At 44.0% G+C, this 22,370-nt stretch overlaps 2 protein-coding genes across 3 annotated transcripts; both read left to right on the top strand.

Annotated features, from left to right (window-relative positions):
* The first annotated feature begins 800 nt into the window (after positions 1-800).
* LOC139661783 (MAP kinase-interacting serine/threonine-protein kinase 1-like) lies at positions 801-4,931 on the top strand. Of its 2 annotated transcripts, none has more exons than XM_071540350.1 (4): positions 801-990; positions 1,699-1,836; positions 2,067-2,110; positions 2,419-4,931. In XM_071540350.1, the coding sequence occupies exons 1-4, from the start codon at positions 814-816 to the stop codon at positions 2,636-2,638; spliced, it is 579 nt and encodes a 192-aa protein (XP_071396451.1). In that variant the 5' UTR covers positions 801-813; the 3' UTR covers positions 2,639-4,931. The 2 variants fall into 2 exon arrangements, with proteins under 2 accessions (XP_071396451.1, XP_071396450.1); XM_071540349.1 differs by having other exon boundaries at positions 1,699-1,863.
* A 1,343-nt stretch (positions 4,932-6,274) lies between these two features.
* Positions 6,275-6,856, top strand: LOC139661789 (transmembrane protein 275-like). The gene has a single exon (XM_071540354.1). The coding sequence runs from the start codon at positions 6,275-6,277 to the stop codon at positions 6,854-6,856; it is 582 nt and encodes a 193-aa protein (XP_071396455.1).
* Positions 6,857-22,370: the final 15,514 nt, after the last annotated feature.

Here is a 22,370-nt window from a genome sequence, read left to right as displayed (position 1 = left end):
AGGTAAAAGATTTACAATTAAAAAGTGCAAAAGTACAGACAAGAGATACAAAAGATAAAAGACTTAAAAAGTAAACTAGTGCAGTTCAAATCAAGTGAAATAGAAAGATAAAAGAATACAACAAATACTCCCACTTTTAGATGCACATTGTGAGTGAACCCATATGTTTTTCTTGAATTTTCTTCTCCCCTGTCTTTCCTGATTCTACTCTTGATCTGATATTTACGTCAGATCTCACTGCCTAAGGCAGACGTGAATCATAGATTCTCCTCTTGGTCAAAAACCTCACCATCCAGAGATGGATGAGAATCATACAGGGTAAAGCTCTGTCCCCCCCACATATAGTGTTCACTCATGCGCAAGTAAGCATTACCCGGACAAGACGAATGAAAATTCATACTTGCCCATGTCAGCTCTGTTGGGATCCTGAACAGAAACAGTTGAATTGAAGGCTATTTAAAAGCTAAGCTGAAAAGATAAGTTTTTAGCCATTACAGGGTAGAGTAGGCAGTGTAAAATAAGAAAGTTTTTAGCTTTGACTTGAAAGTGGTCAGAGTCGGGGCTTGTCTAATATCATCTGGGAGGTTATTCCAGGTCTGTGTTGCATGATAACAAAACGCTGCTTCACCATGTTTTGTTCTATAGTGAATAAAGAACAAAACATGAATATAGTATTTCTGCACCGGGGTTAGAAAAACAAATCTAAGGCCATATCACCCAGCCCTAATATGAATCTACTGGGAAAAAGTCACCAGACTCTTCTGTGTGTTTTATGTTTTCGCCTTCTCTTCTCAGTGTGGCTCAGCAGAGTACATGGCTCCAGAGGTAGTGGAGGTGTTCACTGACGAGGCTTCCTTCTACGACAAGCGCTGCGACCTTTGGAGCCTTGGGGTCATCCTCTACATCCTGCTGAGCGGCAGCCCCCCCTTCACAGGCCACTGTGGCAGCGACTGTGGCTGGGACCGGGGAGAAACCTGCAGAACCTGCCAGGTACGCTTCACCCAACCAGCCCTCCTCGCTCCGTCCGTCCTCCATCTCACCTGACACATCCATAAGTGTTCAGTTCCTACAGTGCTTACAGCGCAAAGGTATGCTTCCCCCCGTCACGAGCCTGAAGCAGTGTGGTTTCTCCACAGCCTGCAGTCGGTGTTATCTCACTTTCACAGCTTTCTATGACACACAGCTAGGAGCATATCCACGGCTTCCTCTGTGTTTCAGCAGTGGTGCGAAACCACAGTAAGAAAATGATTACCACTGCTAGAGAAAATGTGGAAAAAATCAATATTATTTAAAGCTACAATATGCAACTTTTCGCCTTGAGGGAGCAAGGGCCTTCTAACACTGAGGCAAGTACACAAAGGGTCACGGACATACACAGACTGATAATGTATGATATATTGTATTTATTTGTTATGTTAATGTGGGTAAAAACTGCATATTTTAGCATTTACCTAATTTACCTCTAAAACAAAAAGAAATGTAGTCCTATTGTTTAAAATCAATGTTTTAATGCAATAAAGTATCCAAAGAAAAACTCACTTTGCCACTGCAACCTGCACTAGAACCATACTGGGGAACTAAAACAGGGATGATATGGAACCAAAACTAAAAAATGAGTACCACTGCTCCTTTAAATTACAGAGGAAACAGTGATATATGAACAATATTAAAGAATATTCTGGAATATTCTCTCCTCAGAGTCACCTGTTTGAGAGCATCCAGGAGGGCAAGTACGAGTTTCCAGACAAGGACTGGGCTCACATCTCAGAGGGGGCCAAGGACCTCATATCCAAGCTGCTGGTCCGGGACGCCACTCTGCGCCTCAGTGCTGCTCAGGTCCTCAAGCACTCCTGGGTGCAGGGGGTGGGTGTCTTTAGTACTCTAATCTTGTCTGACACATTTATTCTAATTCTGATTCATCCAGTGGCATTTATCAGTAATAAAATAAGTAGTTTATTTGGTAATTTTTATTTTGTGATTATGTAAAACTGTTAAAGTGTACATTTTCAAGTGATATGAAGAACTTGGTTCCCTTTAAACTCATGCTGGTGTTTTAATTTCCCCAGAATGCTCCAGAGAGAGGTCTTCCAACTCCTCATGTTCTGCAAAGGTAAAGCCAGACAGCTTCGAAAGTGATGTCAAATTAGTCTATAAAGCGCTTTAAACAATTTACAGTGCTTGTGCAAAGTGCTTTACAGAGCAACAAAGGACATTAATGCAGATAAGAACAAGAGAGAATAAACACATTACCGTTTTTAAGATATGAGGAAAGAGGTTGTGTATGTGGTGTGAGAATATCTGTGTGTGAGTGAAGGCACTGGAAGGAGACGATGTGCCTTCGGAGTGTGAAGACAGAACAGTCAGTTAAACCCAGTCCGCTGTCTCACAGATCCTCTTCTCCCTTCTCTCTGCTGACAGGAACAGCAGCAACAAAGACCTGACCCAGTTCGCGGCGGACGCCATCGCCTTCAACCGGCAGCTGTCCCAGCACGACGAGGAGCAGGAGGACGTCGGAGCCATCGTCTGCTCCATGAGGCTTTCCCCTCCCTCCAACTCCAGACTGGCGCGCAGGCGGGCGCAGTCCAACGCCCTGCGCACCAGGGACTTCCTGCCCGCACCGGAGAACCTCACGACCTGACTGAAAGGGCACAGAAACCCGAGAAACCGCTAAAGGCTTGCGTGAACTTCCTCCTTTGTTTGTCGTCCCACTGATTTCAAGCAACTTGCATCTCTATTTTTCATTCTTAAGGATAACCTTGAAGGAGAAATGCAAGTTGAATTGCACACACACACACACGCATACACACACCTCTCAGTGTTCTCCAACTGATTTTAGCCTCTGCCCTCTCTCCTTGTGTGTTTGTGTTTTGTTTTCACAGGATTAGCCACACAGTATCAGAAATGACTAACTGTTGCTGTTGTCAGCTTAACTCCTGTGTAGCTTCCCATGTTGTGTTCCCAGTGTTGCAGCTCTCTCTCATGGCCAGTAATCTTATCACCTAGAGACAGAGAGTTGGAGCACTAAGGAGACACTTTATCCTTGGCTGCCGCTTCCTTATTGAAAACATAGTTGAATCTCTTGAGGTTTGTCCAGGAGTCATTTTGAGGTCCCAGAGTTTAACACATGGACTTCATAGTTTGGGAATAGCTTCGCGTTTAGTTTTCAAAATTTTACATATAGACTGCATAGATTTATCGTTCTCCTAAGTAATAATACAACTCATGCTGATCCCAATACAGCATAAACCCCTCTTTATGCCAGCAGTTTATACTCTGTATCCTATCGATGCATATCATTATAAACACAGGGCATTACAGTTATGCGGCTGTTGCTGCCTTAATGCAATATCTTCCTTATTTTATAGATTTTATTTGTGTTGTACCAACTGTGAATTGCTTTCTGTATTTAAATAATATTTAATTGATAGTTACTGAATGCTTTAAGAGCATTGCTTCTCAGCCACCTGATGAGGCAAGGGATGGTCTTTTTTTAAAATTTTTGCCTTTTTTTAAGCCCGTCTAAACTGTATGTGATTTGATTTGTGTGGATGCATGAGACTAAAAGGTAGAAAATGGACTACATTTAGAAGGGATTGTCCATCATCTATTGAACTGGACTTTCTCTCCGTAAACTTTACCTAGCTCTTCCAAGTCCATCCTTGTTGGTCTAGGTTACTTCTAATGTTTTGAAAAGGCGTATGCAGAACTTATGGAAAGTGCTGAGTGAGGAATGTGAATGGATTCAACATGTTAAGAAGTTCAACGTTTGATCAAATTGTGTTTCTTTGAAAATCTAGCTTTCACTTCAACACAAGCTACCTGTGGCACTGATGTACTTTGAAATAAGTCACTTATTTAGCTTACCTGAACGTTAGGTTATTGTAATATAAAGCATCACTTTGGTTGAAAACTGTGACTTCAACACCTGATATTTATATTTTAAAAACAGGTTTACCTATCGTCTTTAGTACCAACATTACCTCAGATTCCTCAATTGCACCACGTCTTTGCACGTTTTGTACAGATGCAAAACCATCCAGAAAAGACTTGCTTGCTTTCTTAACAATAAGTGTCTTATTGATCTGATATCTCAGTGTCTTGTCAGTCTGAATGATTTTGAAATGTGAGAATTGAATTTGTTTTAGGTTGTATATGGTATAAAATGTTGGTTTTAAATTTAATGTGACCTAAAAGTGTTTTTTGTGTATAGTTTACATTACATGTGTGATGGAGTCTATACTGGGGTGGAAGGGATCTATTTTTATACCAGTGTTTGTAATGGATTGTGTTGTCGGTTGCATCTACTTGGTTCTGTGAATGGTTTTGAATGTGCCAACGAAGAGAACGATGGACTAAACAAGTGAAGACTTGCTCCATCATTGATTTGCTTAGGTCCATCAAGTTGCTGATGATATTTACCCTCTGAATTAGATTTTTACTTTTTTAAAGAAACATTTTTACCTTTTTTAGTTGTGAGAGTTTGGTTGTTCCACCTGTTGAGGAGCCCGTCTGTGTTTTAATGGGGTCACTGATGGGAGTCTAGCACTTATTTCCCCCTCACACTATTAACTTAGTATGTTGGCCACTAATGTAAACTGCACGTCCCCAGATTTCACACTGTTGCCATGGACACCCCATCCCTATAGCAACTAAGGGCCTTCACAGGCTGGCAGAAATCGACTGAGATTTGCTCTGGGAGAGTGCACACATTAGGAAACAACCACTTGCTATGTTAAAGCCCTCTCTCCCATTATGAATCATCAAAGTACTTGTTTGTTTTTCCCTCAACTGTAATGGCATTGGATGAGATACAGTAATTGGTATGCAATTACGGAATCCCTTGAGATAATTATTTGTCAAAGCTCTTATGGGGTTCCTATATGCATAATGCTCTCACAATGTAGAGTATACTCACATTATATTTTCACTGGTATGCTGTGTTCTCAATAAAAAAAAAAATCCTAAACATTTTCTCAAGTCTTTGTTCTTCTTCTTGGCTAATCTGTGTGTGACACAAGTTAAACAATTTACTTCATCTCCATTTATCCGTGTAACTGGCAGGTTTTTATTTTGGGGCTTTCATTCACCGATTGCCCATTGTGCTGAGTGAATGGTGGGAGGACGGTGAATGAGGCAGGAAGAGGGAGTGATTCACCGGTCCACACACTGACGAGGTCGCATCGCTCTGATGGGAGCGTGTCCTTGTCCAGATCTCTTAGAGAGCACAAGACTCAGGACATGAGCATCACCATTACACTTTATCTGGTGGATGATAGCAGGGCTGCATTAGTTGCTGTCTATAAAGGGGCAAGATGACATAAGAACAACTTTGGTTTGTTCATAATAATACCAGGCAAGGTGTCAGGTCGAAAGAAACAAGTAGTACTCATCACATTCAACACCTTCCCTTCTGTTTTCTCTTGGTGTTTTTAATGTTTCCTGAAAGCATCCTTGTCGGTTTCTGATGGATGGGGGCTGCTCACACTCAAAAACTGTGTGTCACTTGGGACTGTATTGATTGGACAGTTTTTCACAGGACGCTCTAGCGCACCCAGCGGTCCGTCTCCGGTATAACTGGCGGAGAGAGAGCTGCAGCGCAGCAGTCCGGTCTGTTTCACCTGCTGGAAGGAGAGATCAGCTCCAACTCCACGACTCGGTAAAAAAAAAAATGTGAAGAAAGGACGAAAGACGTGAAAACAACAAACAAGATTATGGGACTGATGTAAGTGAAACAGTAAATGGCGTTTAAATAATGTTGTTTTTTTTCCAGGGCTTTTCTTGGGAATTGTCCGTGCAAGTCTGGACGCGAGACCGATGTGAAGTAAATGTTATTTTGTAATTTTAGTGTCGCTTATCTGTTTTGTGTGTTATGATCCGATTACTAATAATTAACAGGCTACACTTATGGCCGTATGAATTTCACCACTAACTGTTTTTGCGTTTTATTGCTGTCGTTTGCTAGTCTGCTTGAACGCCTCCCAGAGTGTAACTGCATAATTAAATTCATGGAAAACTAAGGAATTGATTTTTGAATTAGTTAATTCCTAATCGATTTTAGGAATTACTTTTGAAAGAAATGTTTGCACTTGCAGAATCAAATGTCAAGAAAACATATAAGATTTGAAGAAAGCAGTCAAGCAACTTCAATAACTTCCTCTGTCTCTTCCCCAGCCTCTGGTCCATCATTCCTGTCCCTGAAGTGATGAGTTGACCGGCCAATCCTCAGCCTCTCTGGATCGCACGTGGAGTCGTCCATGTCAGTCCGCCTTGAGACATGGTGCTCACCGACAAAACCTCCAAACCCTCTGCTGCCCAGAAGAAGGCTCCCCAGCGGCGCGCCCTGCGGCCCCAGAGCCTGCCCTCCCCGGCCCTGTGCTGCGCCTGCGGCCTGTGCATCCTCCTGGCCGGCATCAACATCACCCTGGTGGGCGCTTTCGCCTTTGGCACCTTCGTCCCCACCGGCAACCCCCCCATCATCATCGGCCCCCTGCTCCTACTGGTCGCCCTGGCCTTCTTCGCGGCGTGCTGCGTGTTCAGCAGGAGGCCCCCGGCCCACGCGGCTCGCAAGGCCAAGGGGGGCGAGAGCTGGGGGCTGATGCGGATGGGGGCGGCGGCGTTCGAGATGGAGACGAGCGAGCACACGCTGCAGGACACCACCGCCGTCCAGCTCAGCCCCACCAACTCCCCCAGCTCCTCGCACAAGTCCAGCTCCAGCCGGGAGGACAGCGGCGCTCCGCCTGCCTGTCAGGAGACCGGAGACGTGGAGGTCAGACCGGAAAACCTCAGCTTCACCTCTGACAGCAAGGAGAGCAATCCCATCCACATGCTGCCTGCTCACAACACTTCCTCTACGTAGTCTCTGCCAAGATGCTGTGCTGTTCACACACACACTCACACACACACACACACATACACACATGTACCACTCTGAGTGGAAGATGGAAATGTCTTTGGTCGACAAGACCCAGTGTCAATTTTGAATTAGTAAAAAGAGACTAACGACAGAAGTCCATTATGAATGGCCAGTTGCTCAGCCAGCAGTCTGAAATGTGTTGTAAAAAAATTACAGAGTGAATGTTTCTGTTGGTAGCTAATTCAGTGCATTATGTTGTTATTGCTCAGTCCCAGTATGTATTTTATGATGCGAGAACAGAAACAGGAGATGACACCTTAATCCAAGTGCCTGTTTTATGTCATTCTAGTTGTATAATGCATACAGATAAGTCATTCATCAAATACTGGAGATTATCCTGCGTAAAAAAAAATATTCTATGGATTGACTGTGGTTTCTGCTCGTCACCTTATACATTGGAAGAGAAGATGAGTGTGTCCAGCCAAGCTGCTCTGAGTCACGAAAGCTGTTCTTGTGTAAGCCTGATAAATCTGAGCCACAGTCTTTCACTCACTGTGACAGAGCTGACGCTTTTTGATGCTCTTTGTATCAGCTGCAAAGAGTGAGAGTGCAACCTTGAGCCGTGTTAACATGAACGCTCAGGACCCAAGCACAGCATCTTTCCTTCAATTAATTCCTGTGTATTTACATTGCAGTGTCATATTTACAATAGTAACTAAGGTCACTTCAAATGAGAGAACATGTTTGGGGCACTTATACATTTTTACAAATAAAACTGATGTTGTTGTTCACACTTGCCCTGTTTTACTTGATTGTAAGTCTGTTTCAAAACCTCACTGAGTCAACACCTGTGAATCGGCCCTTTGTGTAGCATGCACAGAAACAAAGCCATAAAAGACACAACATATGTGCATCAGGCTGGATAAGGGAGCTGCGCAGGATGTGAAGATAATTCGTTCTTATCTGAGGGGAGCCGGTGCCGTCAGTGCAAACAGCTCCTTCCCAACATGTTGCCCATCACTTGGCATCTGACCCAACAGCTGCTGGCAAAGGCAGGGGCGCTGTTTACTCATCATTACACATCTGCTGTCCACAAACACAGCAAGCCTCGCAGTCTGATGCACACAGCGCAGCCATCGGAAAAGACAACAGAAGCCGCCGCTCTCATTACATTGATGTTATTTCAGTGGGGGTTTTTCTGCGTAGATCAAGCCTGCTGAATGGCTGCAGATAGTCAGATTACATGGCTGCAGTTATCCAATTAGTCAGGAGCATACTGTATCTAAAGAGGATGACATGTCTTGGCAACCTAAACTCATTTTATCAAACTGGTAATGAGGTCGTGTTGCTCTGAGGTACAGTGAAATCCATCTGGAAAGTAATTTGTTGCAGCTACTCAAGTTAGAGTCATTTTAGACCAATAATACTATACTGAGTATTTTTTATAAGACTGCACTTTTACTTCTACATGAGTATTTGCTCCTACTTTTACTGTAGTAAATTTTATTTAAAGACATAAAAGTAATGAGCCAATGAGATTTGGTATTGAGTCCCAGGTGGTTCCAGCCCAAAAGTTTCATTTTTGCACTACTTCCATCTATCTGCCTCTATCAGTCCCTTATCAGTCTCCATTGTGGATGTGTTGCATGTCTTCTTTTTCAGGACAACCAGGGCTACTAGAAAATGGAGTAATATCCTCTAACCTTGGCTTGTAATAATCCATCAAATGTTTTGCAAGGACAATGCCAAAATGAGCCACCTGTCAATTTTTTGCCAGGAAGATTTTGGAACTTGCACAAAATCTGAATGATTTTTGTTGAAAGTAACTTCATACTTATTTATTTCCAGGGTACTACTGTTAATTTAAAAGTTAAAGTATCCTTACTCTTTCTTGAATAACATTTGGCTGAAGTAGCAGTACTTCTATTTAAATGTAATATTTCAGTGCTGTTTCCTCCTCTGTTCCAATGTCATTATCACAAGGAAATCCAATAATGATAATCAAACTAAAAAGGTTGAAATGAATCATTTTATGGATTATAAATAAAAAGGAAGCAGTTATTTGACAAATCATCTTAACAATGAATGAACCCAAAACACAACGTCGTTGCTGAATTTCAGTATTTATTTTCTAAATGTAACTCTCTTCCTGTGTGAAACTAAACAGTGTTTGTTCTGTTAAAGGAGTTTTGCAGCTCCTCTTCTGTGTGGCTGCAGGGTCAGTGAGGCAGCGTTTGGACGGGCTGCTGGACAGCAAAAGACAAGCAAAAGACTTAAAATGAACAACAATCAAAGGCAATCTATGAAAAATGACCATGACCATGTCCTCTACTTTCTATCTCTGTGTAGGAAACCAGAATTCCCTGATCATTGTTTCCTAGAGGCCACCTGTAATTCTCCACCTGGGTGCCAAACTGAAAGCCAAACAGTCTGTGACTTTATCAGAAGAGAGTTTATTTTCTCATAGGAAGAGAGTTACATTTAGTAAACACTGAATAAACACTGATATTCAGCAAAGATGTTGTGTTTTTGAATTGATTTGATCATGTCATTCACATAAACATTAATGTCAACTATACAGTCTAGACAATAAATGGCTCCATAATGAGACATCTGCCATTTGAAACAAGTGACACCTATTCATACAAATTATTGATCAAAATGTAATATATATATATGGTAATTTGTAAGGAAGGTAGATAATAATACTGAATGATGAACAAGATCAGACAATGATTTATATCTAAAATGGAGATATAGGCCTAGTGTTTAGGAAATTAACTCTTATTCATAAACAATAGTGATAATTCATTGTCTTTTTTCAGAAAGCACATAGTCGTTACAGTTTATCGTGTGTGTGCTGCAGAAAGATCATGAGACAGATGAACTGTGTTTTACTCTCATGTTCATGGTTACAGCCTGAAAAGATTTGATAACACCATTATGAATCTATTTCACCATGCGGGAGCCACAGCAGCACAATGCATAATGTTTTATTCTTATGATTAATCATCTCACGATTCTTCAAATATGATCTACTGCTATAACAGTTGTTGATAATTGACAAAAAAAAACTGCAGTAATTTGCAAACTCATCTTCATTCCATTTGGCTCCACTCATTAAAGCAGTGATTTGTGAACTCAATAATGTTGACAGAGAGGCTGAAGGGTCATTATCACTCGTGTGTCAGTGAGAGCTGAATGATTCACAAAGCAGTAGTAAAGACCATTACGTTTATGCAAATAGCGCACATTAGAATGAAAGACGTGATCAGTAGGCGTACAATGAACCTGAATCACACGCAACAAGCTTGATAAATGATGATTCATGTAGCTTTGTCATTTTGTTCAAAAGACTAAATTACCAAGAATACTTCAATTGCATTTGACAGAGATCAAGCAACATTTTAGTCTTATGTCTCCACCTTGTGGAAAGGGGACAAATATTAATGTCTATATTTCACATGAAGTGAAAAAAGCAGGAAGGCTGATGAAGGAATATCATAAGAAAAGGAATCGTCCACGTAGAAAATGAGGCTACTCATTTAAAGTAGCGTATAGCCTTACAACTACGTGCCAACATAGATTAGGAAATAGATTAGATTATATTAATATATAGATTTCTGCTTTTCTCTTATAGTGTCGAGAAGACAAACCCTCCTCTCTCATATAGCCTGCATTACATTTTATACTAAACTCAGCCAAGTAAAGAATGTTTTATAAATGAAAAACATGTCCAGACTTGGCAATTTGTCTTTTTTTTTTTCTTAATTAAAACTCCAGGAAATGACCATGTTACTTTCACCATGTGTAATACTGTGTCCAGTCACTAGAGGGCAGTATCTCCATTCACACGGTGTTGATGAGCCTCACTTGTCATGTTCATCTCAAGGTGAGAGAACTTAACTAATTTCATTCAATTTAATTATTTATTTGAATGTTTTTTGAGTTTGTTTTGGTCGCTAATATTTCACTGAAAATGAAGCATGCCAGGCAGCTTTCTACAATGATCTTATACCATCTGCAAAATGTTCATATTTTATCATAATATCATCTGCCTTTTTGGTCGTATTGATCCTTAACGAAAATATAACAATCCCATGATGAACTCGAGAACGATACAAATATCACAGAAAACCTATAAGTCCCTGTAGGAATAAGATTAAAATAAATAAATAAATAAATAAATAAAAATGCAGTAAACTAGGGTACGTTAAGGTGACTATGAACTCACTATTGGGTACTACAGACACACTATAGGTCCCTATAGGAATATAATAAGGATAGTGATACCATAAGAGATAAAACAAAAATACAATTACGCATGATAAAGTCTCTATATAACGCACTATTGAATACCACACACTGTAGGGCCCTATAGGAATATAATAGGAATATCATTTTTCGTTGTTGTGATAACCAATTGTTTAGTAATAAATAAGCAGTTAAGTTCCTCCACCCCTCGCACCCTGATGCTGCCCTTAAATTTCCCCTTAAGTAGCTTCAAAGTTAGAAAAAAACGTTTTTTCTCCACACTGTAATAGCCTACAATGCCTAAATATATATTCTGTATCTTCTTGTTCCAACGCCTCATTGAAGCTTTCGTTGCTTATATTGAGTGAAATATTGAAACCCAAGACGCCATTTTTTATGGCTGCACGGTCAAATGTAAGAAATCTAGTTGTCTTTTGCATCATTTTATACACATTTTCATGTAATTCAGCATGACATATTTGTCATCTTTGGAAACCTTGGGATCTTGACTATAGTAGCCTATTTAAAACAAAGTTCTGTGAACAAAGCTTGGCCACGGACCATGCGTTTGTAACGATGGACCTGCCAGTCGCAGAGGCACATGTAAGTTTCCATTTATGTGTTGTGTCATCTATGAAGGACAAATGTGGCCCTATTGTGAAAATATTTATATATGTAAATATTTATAATTTAGTTGGTCAGAATTTGTGGCAAACGTTCCCATCCACATCCCAAGTTGTGCCCATGTTTGCCTCCTGGCCTCCAAACGGCACTCGGACAAAGCGCTCCTGCACTCCGTCGTCCTTGGGCCTCCTGCCTCCTGCCTGCAGCCCGCTGTGCTTCAGAGGGATGCAGGTATCCTCCTGCGGCCCTGAACCGCAGCCGGGTCGTCTCTGAACCGCTGCTGGAAAATACATTTCCCACAGGAAATACACCACATTCCCAGATAACCGGGAGATAGAACAATAGCAAGGTTACAGTGTCTTTGACCCTCTGTCTGAACATAATCATCACACAGGTGACTGACCCATTGTGTTTCCTTCACCCCCAGCTTCTTACCCAGGTCCGGCCCACGCGCTCCGCTCCTGCAGTTTGCATAAGTCATTTGTCTTTCCACTTTTGAAGTCTGGCCCTCTGTCCCACCTCTGTTGTTGAGTAGAAAAGGCATTTAACCGCCCACATCTTCAAATGAAGTGCCATTAATATTATCCTTCTTTGCGGTTATCATTGCAGCGTGTCCCTCCAAACAGCAGCTATAATTCCTAACGACTGCTGAGAGTGCTGACTCGGCTATTGTAAAACAAATGATATCTCTGTCCTGTTGGAATAATCCTAATCTATTTCAATGGAGGGGCCGTATTAAAATGACGAAGGGGTGGATATTACCATCGCGTGATAAATGCGCAAATGTCCACCAAAGCTGAATCAGCCACCACATTTTAATGGCCTGATTGCTCATTCATTTCTCGCCTCATTCTCTAGCAGCCCTGCCCCCTCCTTTTAATGCGGAGCTGGTCATATTTTGTCCCAGATTAGTATAGATGCCGGCTGACAGTTGCCTCTGCTCAAGGTATTTAGAAGACATAATTCATTCATAGATCTGGAAGTGCTCTCATTTGTCATCCCCATTTTTCTGCCGACTCCCTCCACAGTCGCTGATTCCTCTGGGTGGTGTGTGTGTGCTTGTGTGAGTGTGTGTGTGTGTGTGTGTGTGTGTGTGTATGTGTGTGTCAGGGGAGATGAGGGCCAGGGCAGTTTCAGCTGATGTATTAGCTGGCATATGCAAGCAATGAATTATCAAGGAGGAGAAGGAGTCAATTATCCAGTCCTAAAGAGGGGCCGGGCCTGTGTGGCCTAGGGGCCCCTTTCCATATTTACCAAATCATTTCACAGAAAGGTATGCTGGGAGACCTGGGGAGCGGTGTGAGGGAGAGGAGACAGTATGCGCGCACACACACACACACACACACACACACACACACACACGCACACGCACACGCTCACGCTCCCCTTCGACCCCTCTCCAACTCAACCTTGCCCCCTCTCTTCGCCGCACCCCCCCTCCCTCGCACGCGCTCAGTGCCGTCTCCTCAGTTAACAAGGGCAGCGGTGACGTTTGGATCTGTTGGAGTAATAATCCATTTTTTTTTTATATATATATACACACACCAACTCCTCTCTCAAACTGATTTGGGCTGAGCTGGAATAGCCGCGCCGTGACCGTCAGCCATTTTGCCGCGTCCCAATTCTCTCCCCTAGCTGCCTCGCCTCGAATCAAAATGGGGCCCTGATTGACTGCGCCGCTCTGACTAATAGAGTGGATACGGCAAATGGAAAACCCAGCACTTTCATATCCAAAGTCTCTTACCCCCCCTGCGTCCCCAGTCACTTTGCCTTGACATATTTCCAGAGATTGAGCGTTCTATCCTGTTTTTGATGAGGACAGGCTGAGCGGAGGTGGCAGTCAGGACCCTCAGACGGCAGCGGCCGGGCTGACAGAGCCTCCGGTGACTGACGGGGCCGACACTTAGGGAAATGAGGTCGTTAGACAGCATTATGAGCGGGCTGATAGCTCAGTAATGGGTTTTAACGCTGGAATTTAACACAGAAGCCCACCGGGGACGGGTTTGACGTGCGGGCGGACAGGTGGGTTCCTCCAGAATAAAGAGGGGAACTCTCATGGGCGCCGGAGAGAACAGGCCGGGGTTGAGGGAAAGAGGGGATGAGGGAGGGAAAAGAAGAGTGGAGAGAGGAGGGGAAACACTCTAAAAATAAAATGCGCCTGCCAATGATCCTCTTTACCACAAGGAAATCAAGAGGAGTGTTTCAGCAGATGACTGACCTCCTTTTTGATCCTCCGTTCGCCTGCCCTTCACTTGGGGCCTGCTGAAAGTTTTTTGCCGTCTTTTGTTTTGTTTGCGGTCGTAGGAAATTCCTTTGAGCGCACGGAGCAAATGAAAAATTATCTCTTCCATCCAGATGATTGTTTCTCCGAAGTGCCGAAGTCTGTTTTAATCTGTTATGGCTCAATGGCAGAAAGTACCGATTCCTAAAACAATGAACAGTTTCGCGTCCTTTGTTGTGTTTTGGAAGATTTATAATTTTGCACGCTGTATGCACACAGCTTCCAAGCTGCCTTGAGTCTTAAGATCCCAAGTTTCAAGAAAGGGTGTCTAAATTTAGCCCATAACGATAAACTCTTAAGTTATAAGACATAGGCTAATGCGTAAGGGTGTTAAAACCAGTGGGATAGTTTAGGGGAGATTAAGGGACGTATCAAAGACTTGCGTAAAGCTCCGTCAAGAGCTGTGCGGTTGTTTGGTGGGCATCCGCAGATGCTTTTAAAAAAAAGGCAGGAGTGGCTCAGAGAGCTTTGGCAGCCAGTGAGTGACTGATAATGTCTCAACATCACTCCCATTACTCCTTTTGGCTGTGCTGTGAAAACGAATGGTCCACTTTACTGCTGTCGTGGACCTGGCACGGCCTGTTCAGGAGGAAGATTTAGAGCGGCATTACGGCCGTCCGGCGGAGGGCAAGACAACTCACAGGAGAGGATGAAATGGATGAGGTGGGGCAGAGTGATGGTGGCAGTTTCATTCCCCCGACTTTCGGTTTGGGTGAGATGAATCACGCTCGGCCTCTTTGAGAGGGTTATGGAGGGGAAAAAGGAGGTCATGTTTCCTTGGGTGCAGATGAGAAAGGTTCACAATACAAATCAAGTCCAAAAGCTTCAGTGTGTGTTTCGGCTCCATGTCCTCCAGGCATCTGTTTCACAACACTCGAGAGGGTACACACCGAGTTCAACCTCATCAGAACAGCCCAACTGGTCAAAAAGTGATTTCTGGTTTATTAGAGGTGTGTGTGTACTCGTATGTGTGTGTGGTTGTATCTACGTGTGTGTGTGTGTGTGTGTGTGTGGAGATAGACTAGTGACAACCCCATTTCTGCTTATTTCTGGTGTGATAAGTATCTTTTCAGCGACCCTCTTCACAAGGTCCTTCTGCTTTAATCGGCATCTGTCTGTGAATTCATCAAGCCGCTTTCACTTGCTCAACTGAACATAAAGCCTTTATTCAGAGTTGTGGAAGAGCAGAAAAAAAATAACAGCCCCTTTCACTGCCAGAGGTGTGGATGATCGCTGCAGCGGGCTTAAGTGACAGGTAAATTGCAGGTTAAGTGGAGAACACAGCCTTTTAACAAGAGACTCCAGGCTCCTGCAAATCCTCCTTAGTCTCTAATCTGAATACAAAAGGCAGGGGCGGGGGGATTAAATCTGACCCCTCAATGTTCTGTTTGTTCCAGACTCCAGTCGAGGGCCCGCCGTAGCCAGCAGGAGAGTCCCAGGTTTACGTTTCCCTTTGTGCAACGTGGCGGCATTTAAAAACAACGCCGTCCACAATGAAGCCTCTTCAGTGGCTAATTTCCCCGGGACAAAGGAAGGCCCGGAGTCGCTGGCTCCCTCCTCATAGCCATTCTTATCAGGGGCTTCGCGTAAAAAAAGATGTAGTTGGAATTCTTTTAAAAGGGGGACTGTTTATTTAATTGTGGATGAAAATGCCATAACGCGGCACCATTATCACAGGCTGCTGTGGAGGAAAACAAAATCCGTCTTTATTTAGCGATGACGACGGTTAGAAAGAGGAGAAGGGAGAGAAGGGGCCGGGGTGAGGCAGGCGGTTAGGGCTTGCCGAGAGAAAGGCGCTTTGGGTTGTCAACGTTTTAGAGGCTTAGAGTCAAACCTATCCGGGCTCAGGAGAGAGGAGTCTGGGTGTTAGGCAGGCAGAATGACTCCTGATAGAAGGAGTTTGCGGCTCAAGTCGAGAGGAATCGTCTTGGCTCCCGGATGAGGGGAGGACTAATTGATTCTCTGAAGTTTCCTGTCGCCGAGCCCGATTACAGGTATGACCGGATTAAAAAAGGAGAGGAAAAAAACAAGGGATCTGGAGGAGGGAAACGGTAAAAATCAAAGAGAAGAGAAGATGAGGGCTGCCATAGACGGATCAGCATCACATATACGCATTGATGTGTTTGCTTTGTGTGTGCGCTTTGTGTGTGTGTGCATGTGTGTATGCTCGTATTTACACACACCGGTGCACCTGCGTTTGATCTCTATGCTCAGTAGCAATCATCAGGTCACATTGCAAGGCCCCTTCCTCCAGCGTGTTGCACAGGAGCACGTTGTGTTGTAGCAGCAGGCGCCCCTCATCACTCACTTCTGGTTAACACGTCTCAAAGCCAGAGGCATGTGTCTCGCCTGCCCATAACAGCCCACCACAAGATTGAGTACTGAGGCATGCGGGAGCCATAGTGAGGCGGGCTGCGAGAGAGAAGGCTCCAGGAGAAGGAGAGTTAGGACGCATATCCAGACCTAAGCTGTCATGCGCGCGGCTGTAATGGCTTGTTTAGTGGCAAAGTCCAATCTAGGGCCCCAGAGAGCCATTATTCCCGGACTATCGATTGGGCCCCACGGCCACCGCGGCTCGGGCCCCTGTCCCTGATCCTGTTCAGTAATAAGCGTACTCATGTCAAGGCGGTAATTATCATTGATCTGTAGCCGCTGTGACAGGGCGGCGGCCCCTTGCCGTGATTCATACCCAGCATGGGGCTACTGGACTCCAGGCACCGAGCCACCAATCTCCCTTAGTCACAGCTTCTGGTGGCACCGCCGTGCCCGGCCCGGGAAACAAAGGAAAGTTGGGAGATGGAGATTTCTACTGCGAGTGTCTGGGGTGGCAGTTTGATCATGGGGCTAGAAAGGCTGATTACCAGCTGGAGAGTCACTGGTTTGATCTCTGGCACAAAACTACAAACTCAAGCTGGTGACTGGAGAGTGGATAGTAGCACATCTGTGGTGTAAATTGTGTCCTCTCTAAACTGTTTATGGCCGACTCTGTACTCTGATCTTTCTGTGGATGCATATGTGTGATGGACGGACAGTGAAATACCTTCTAAATAAACGTAACTTTTACCCAGAAAGCTAAACCACGAATGTCCTCTCCATCTCCTCACCCACATTAGCTGGTACTATGGTTTCTGTTTCCCCTGTTTCCTCTCTCTGCCCTTCCCCTGCCTGGGCCAGGATGCCCCACCTCTCCCTGGGTGATAAGCAGAGAGATTTATCACTGTTGATCTGCCACTGTGTGCTAACCTGCGGCGCAGTGAGAGGAGCGAGGCGCAGCATGTAGAGACACAATGTTACTGTGGACGTTTTATTAGTATGTTAGTGTTGCGCATACAAGGTAGACGTCAGTTACATGTTACGCCACGATGTGTGCGGCTTTGTGTGGGTTTGCTGTTTCGAGCAGTGTTGATTTCTTAATATTTGAGCGCAGTCAGAGCTTGATTCTTGCTCGACTTTTGATTAAACGTTGCCAGCCACTCATGAAGTCATATTATCTGTACTTCCCTATGACTTTATTGGAGAGAGCTTTCACCGGCTATCTCTGATTGAATCTAATTGCTGCTACTTGCGCTTGGTAACCCCCCACCCAGAGTGAAGCGACAGAGGAGGGTGAGGATGGGGGGGGAGCGGGGCGAACGAGACAGGCAGGAGAGAGAGAGAGAGAGAGAGAGACAGACAGAGAAATAGAGAGATGGTGGGGGTTTCAAGGCAGGCAATCAGTTTTCTTTTTGTGGGCGCTGGAGCGGGACTCGTGTCACCTGCAGACCAAACCCCATTTCCTCTGATTAAGTCCTCTGAAAATATTCCATTTGTCAGTGTCACGGCCCCGGTGTGTTGCCGCGGCGAGCAGCCGGCCGTGTCTGTTGACTGTGTCATTCTCCAATTTACATCAGACACTGACAACATCATCATGTCCCTAATGTCCCCTTGGCTTGCTCTTGCTCAACCCTTTTCTCACTCTCTTTATTTCTCACATTTTTTTCTCTCCCTCTCTCTGATGCAGCCTCCACCTATTCATTCCTCTGTAATGCAATTAGACAAGAACCATCAGATGTTGTCGGGATCCACCACTTCATGTACAGCACAGCACTGTAGCCAATGTTGCATGGATGAATTCGGGGTAAAAACGGCCTCAATTTGTACTTAATTCTCACTCCATGCCCAATCCTAAGGGAGTTTTCCCTCTTAAAAGTACTGTTTCTTTTATCAGTCTGTGTCTGGAGTATCAACAGCTAACATCACTCAGGCCTCAAACTCTCTTGCGTCTGATCTAACCCCATTAGCAGCCAATGTCTTTTCGGGAGCAGAGCCGGCATGGTTCAGAGAGGATGGAAATTTCAATCTCCCCTCTATCATTTTCCCTATCATTACTCCATACACAGCCATTTCCTATTCTCTCCATCCCGAGTCCCGAGAGAGAGCGGAGAGGCTGAAAAAGAGGGCATCGTACACTCTCTGTGCCCAACTTTAATATGAGTGGAGCAAAAAAAAAAAAGAGAGAGAGAGGGGGTGTTTATACATTATTAGGAGTCTATTATAAAGCAGCTATCACATTCTCCCTCTTCTCTCCTTCTTCCTCTCATTCCCTCATTCTCCTGACAGGTAGCGGGCGGGCTGCCTTGATGACTAGACTCAATCACCTGTGACAGTTTTGATTTGATGTCACTCTCCGGGTCGCTCTATTTGTTTGAGCAGTTAAGAGGTAATTGTGTGACATTGGCGGTGGAAGACGTGCTTTGGCGGCGCACTCGCTGAACCGAGGGGACGAGACGAGGGAGTGTAGCGATAATAAATGAGGGCTATTTTCCCCAGCATTCCCAGACTGTGTGTGTGTGTGTGTGTGTGTGCGTCAGTGTGTGTTTTGGAGAGGTGTGTGCAGCTGATGGGGGGAACAAGAGGGGGCGATGAGCCCCTCCACCCTGGGGGAATTGAACTGTGAGATGCACATTGAGGTCGCCTGCTCCCCCTCTTATCATCACTTTCTCTGGTCTGAACAGAATTGTTTCTGTGCCCGTTTGCTTTTTTTTTCCTTTCAAAGGTGAGTTCAGGTGTCACTCAGAGGAACTTCTGAGCCCCAAAAACATCAAGTTTCAAGTGATGCAAGATTTTTTTGTGCTTACTTCTACATGTATTGACTTTATCTCAACCGCATCTTAAATCTTTTAGGTGGCGGTATACTTAGAATGTCAAACTTGACAAACAAATAGAAATGAATAGAAACAGTCAAACATGTTGCCGCATACAAATGTGTGTATGTGTGTATGTGTGTATATACTCATTGTGGCTTCATTTACACTCCATGCCAGTGGGGGCGCATGAGGATTAAAGAGGTAAAGCGATAAAGCAGAAATAGTGGTAACAAAAACTGAATCAGAACAACAACAACAACAACAACAGAGAGTCTTTCTCAAAATGTGTTCCTGTGCATTCTTGTGTCCTCCATGATGTGTTTGTCGTAATATCTAACATTAATGTGCGATTACAAAACAAAAGAATGCTAAAGATGGAGGATGGATAAAGATCGTGGAAGTTTTCTTGTGAACTGAGGATCGGATGGTGACTTGATCGATGAAAATGAATGGGAAGTCTGAATGGGAAGATTCTTTGTGAGCCAGAAATGCATCTCGTCCAAACTGTGCTGTTTATATATGTGAAAATGAACAGCTGTGTGTCTGAATTGATCGTGCAGCGTCAAGCACACAGTCCATCTCAAACTTTAAGGATGATTCTCTGTGCTCACTTTCTTGAGAGGTTCATTCTCTCCAAGACAACTTGGGAAGATCTTTCTCCACAGGGACACAAAGATCCACTTGGTATTCTTGGATTTGATATTCACGGTCATAAAGGTGCAGATATCCTCTAACAAGCAAAGTAAGCCTCGTCTTGAAATTAGAGTTGACCACTAGATGTTAGCATGGAGATGTAAACAAAGGCAATGAACCGGAAAAGGACATGGAGACGCTTCTCCACAAGGCAACACAACCAGTCATGTGATATTTTAGACCTATTGCAGTCAGTCACACAGAGGGGGCTGATGGGTAAAGAATTTGACTAGTTCGGCCGGCAAGCCTGTGCTCAATGTGGAGTCTCAAGCTAAGTGGAGCTTCATTTTTTCCGCAAAAACCTTTTGTCCGTACAAACCTGCCGAAATTAGTTTCGACACCAAGTATACTGTGGTCTTTAGTTCCACATGTTCAAACCTATAGCAGCAAAGACACAAACCTTATTCTTAGATTCTCAATAGTAAATCTGATAAGGATGGTGGCTATTGTGCAACCATTTGGCTTTAAAGTCCTTCCTTTATTCAGTGATTCCCAGCCTCCGACTCTCCCTGGCTCTGAATGCCAGCGATAATCTAGAATCCTCCTTTTCTCATGTAGAAGAAGCGAAAAGGAATCATGGCTGAAGATTGCAAATCTGTGAGCTACAGCTTTACTCCCCCCCCATTTCCCTCTCTCCGTTCAGGAGTTGAGCCACGGCCCGCTCCCTTACAGCCAGGAGGAGGTAGGAAGGAAGTCATTTTTGGGGGAGAACCGGAGGTGCGGCCCGGTCCAGGAAGAGAGGGCAACCATGGGATCTGGCCCAGCTGTCTTTTCTGCTCTGACCGCTACGCAGCGCTATGATATTCTCAGGCACTCGAAGTGCCAGCAGAAAGGCTTTCTCACTCTGCACGTTGGGCTCATCCATTTGTTTGTTATCTCAATCCAGGATTTGGAGAGATACAAAGCTGATTAAACAACAACAGCATATGGGAAGATAAAGGACACTTAGGTAATGGGTTTAGCCTGCCTGTTTAGCACGCCAAATTCATCCCCTTTCTCTCGGCTCAGAATGCGTTTGTTATTCTTCTCTCAGCCTTGATCCAGATGGGAGAAAAGGAACAAGAAAAGGAGGAAAAACAAAACCAAGCAAAAAAAAAAAAAAAAGAGGAGCAGGAGAAGAGGCTTTGGGTGACAATCTTGTGAGAGAGTCTGCAGAGTCTGGGAAACAAGCCGCAGCAAAGTGCAGCAGGAAGCAGGAACGCTCCTGTTCTTGTGAAGCTAAATGCCGCCGGTCTGCTTGCTCTGCATTACTGAGCTGTGGCTGTGATTCTGTTGCTGTTGCAATTAATGAAAGAAATTTCGTTAGATTTAAGTGGAAAGGTATCTTGGAAAAATCAATCCCAACTCAACCTCAAATGTTGATTTTGTTGAGTAAGGAAATGTCACTGTCTCACTGCATTGTAGAAGCAGGAGCTGGATTTAATTTGGATTTAATTTTAGTCAAAGATTACATTTAAGTCAGTGGATTTTATTTTTGGTCAAAAAACTTCACATATTAACAATTCACACAGAAAAGTTTTTAAGTTTTTAAGATCTTAAATAAGACAGATATCACCTGACATGGCCTTCAAAAACACAAAAGTAGTTTAATCACAAATAAAATAATTTCTTTAGCTTTCCTACATTTGTCAGTTAATGAAATTCAGTTTTTGGATGATAAAAATTCTATTTACAATTTGGGCGTATCTTCTTCAAGAAAATAGACATATTTCACATAGGATGTATAATTATTTCACTAAAGGATCAAATATTTGTCTAATGCACTGATAAGTACCCGTCCTTGATGTGTGTATTGGCTGGCATGTAAACCAATACAGAGCCATTAAAGCCAGCCTTACCCTCTCCCGGTGAACCTGGCTAAAAGCAATCTGAGAGCTTAGCAGTCACTCTGATAATAACACCTCACAGAGGTCAGTGAGCAATGTGGAGGGATGGGGGGAAAAACATATTTATGCTCCTCCCGCTGCTTCCCCCTCATGGAAAGAAGCCATGAGAAAGGTGCTTACTTAGACGAGATAAAGAGCAAGATGAGAGGCAGCGGACTTGGATTAGGGAAGGGAGACGATCACGGCCAGAAAAGGCAGGGAAGGAGGGGGGTGGAGGAGAGCGAGGCCGGGAGCCGGTGTCTGGGATGGTTGGATATGGGGGGAATATTAATCTGGGTTTAGTGTGAGCAGGACCCCACAAACGGCTCAAGCAAACAGAGCTTAGACGAGGCCAAGCCTCGGAGAAAGTCCTAAATCTTCACATTAGCTCCCCGCGTTTCTTCTGCTGAACCCGTAAGCTCTTTTTCTAAAGGACAGCACAAACAAACCGCAACCCCCCAATAGTACCCCTTGCCAGTCCTACACTTCCCCTCTCACAAACATACATAGACACACATACACTTTCAAAATCAAGACGGCTTTGAGAATCCAGATTGCAGGAAATTTATAAATCCAGGGCCCAAGTGGATAGGGAGAGATTAGACGGGTCCCCCTCTTAAAGCGACAGGATGCCTCCCGATTGTGTTCCTCATTCTCCGGTGTGCCCTACTTCT

Source organism: Centroberyx affinis, unplaced genomic scaffold (assembly GCF_046629955.1).
Source record: "Centroberyx affinis isolate AG114_WGS23_722 - 3 ecotype Tasmania unplaced genomic scaffold, CSIRO-AGI_Caff_v1 ptg003619l_1, whole genome shotgun sequence".
Classification (NCBI taxonomy): Eukaryota; Metazoa; Chordata; class Actinopteri; order Beryciformes; family Berycidae; genus Centroberyx; species Centroberyx affinis.
Note: the sequence above shows the minus strand (reverse complement) of the source record. Positions and strands in the feature narration are given on the sequence as shown.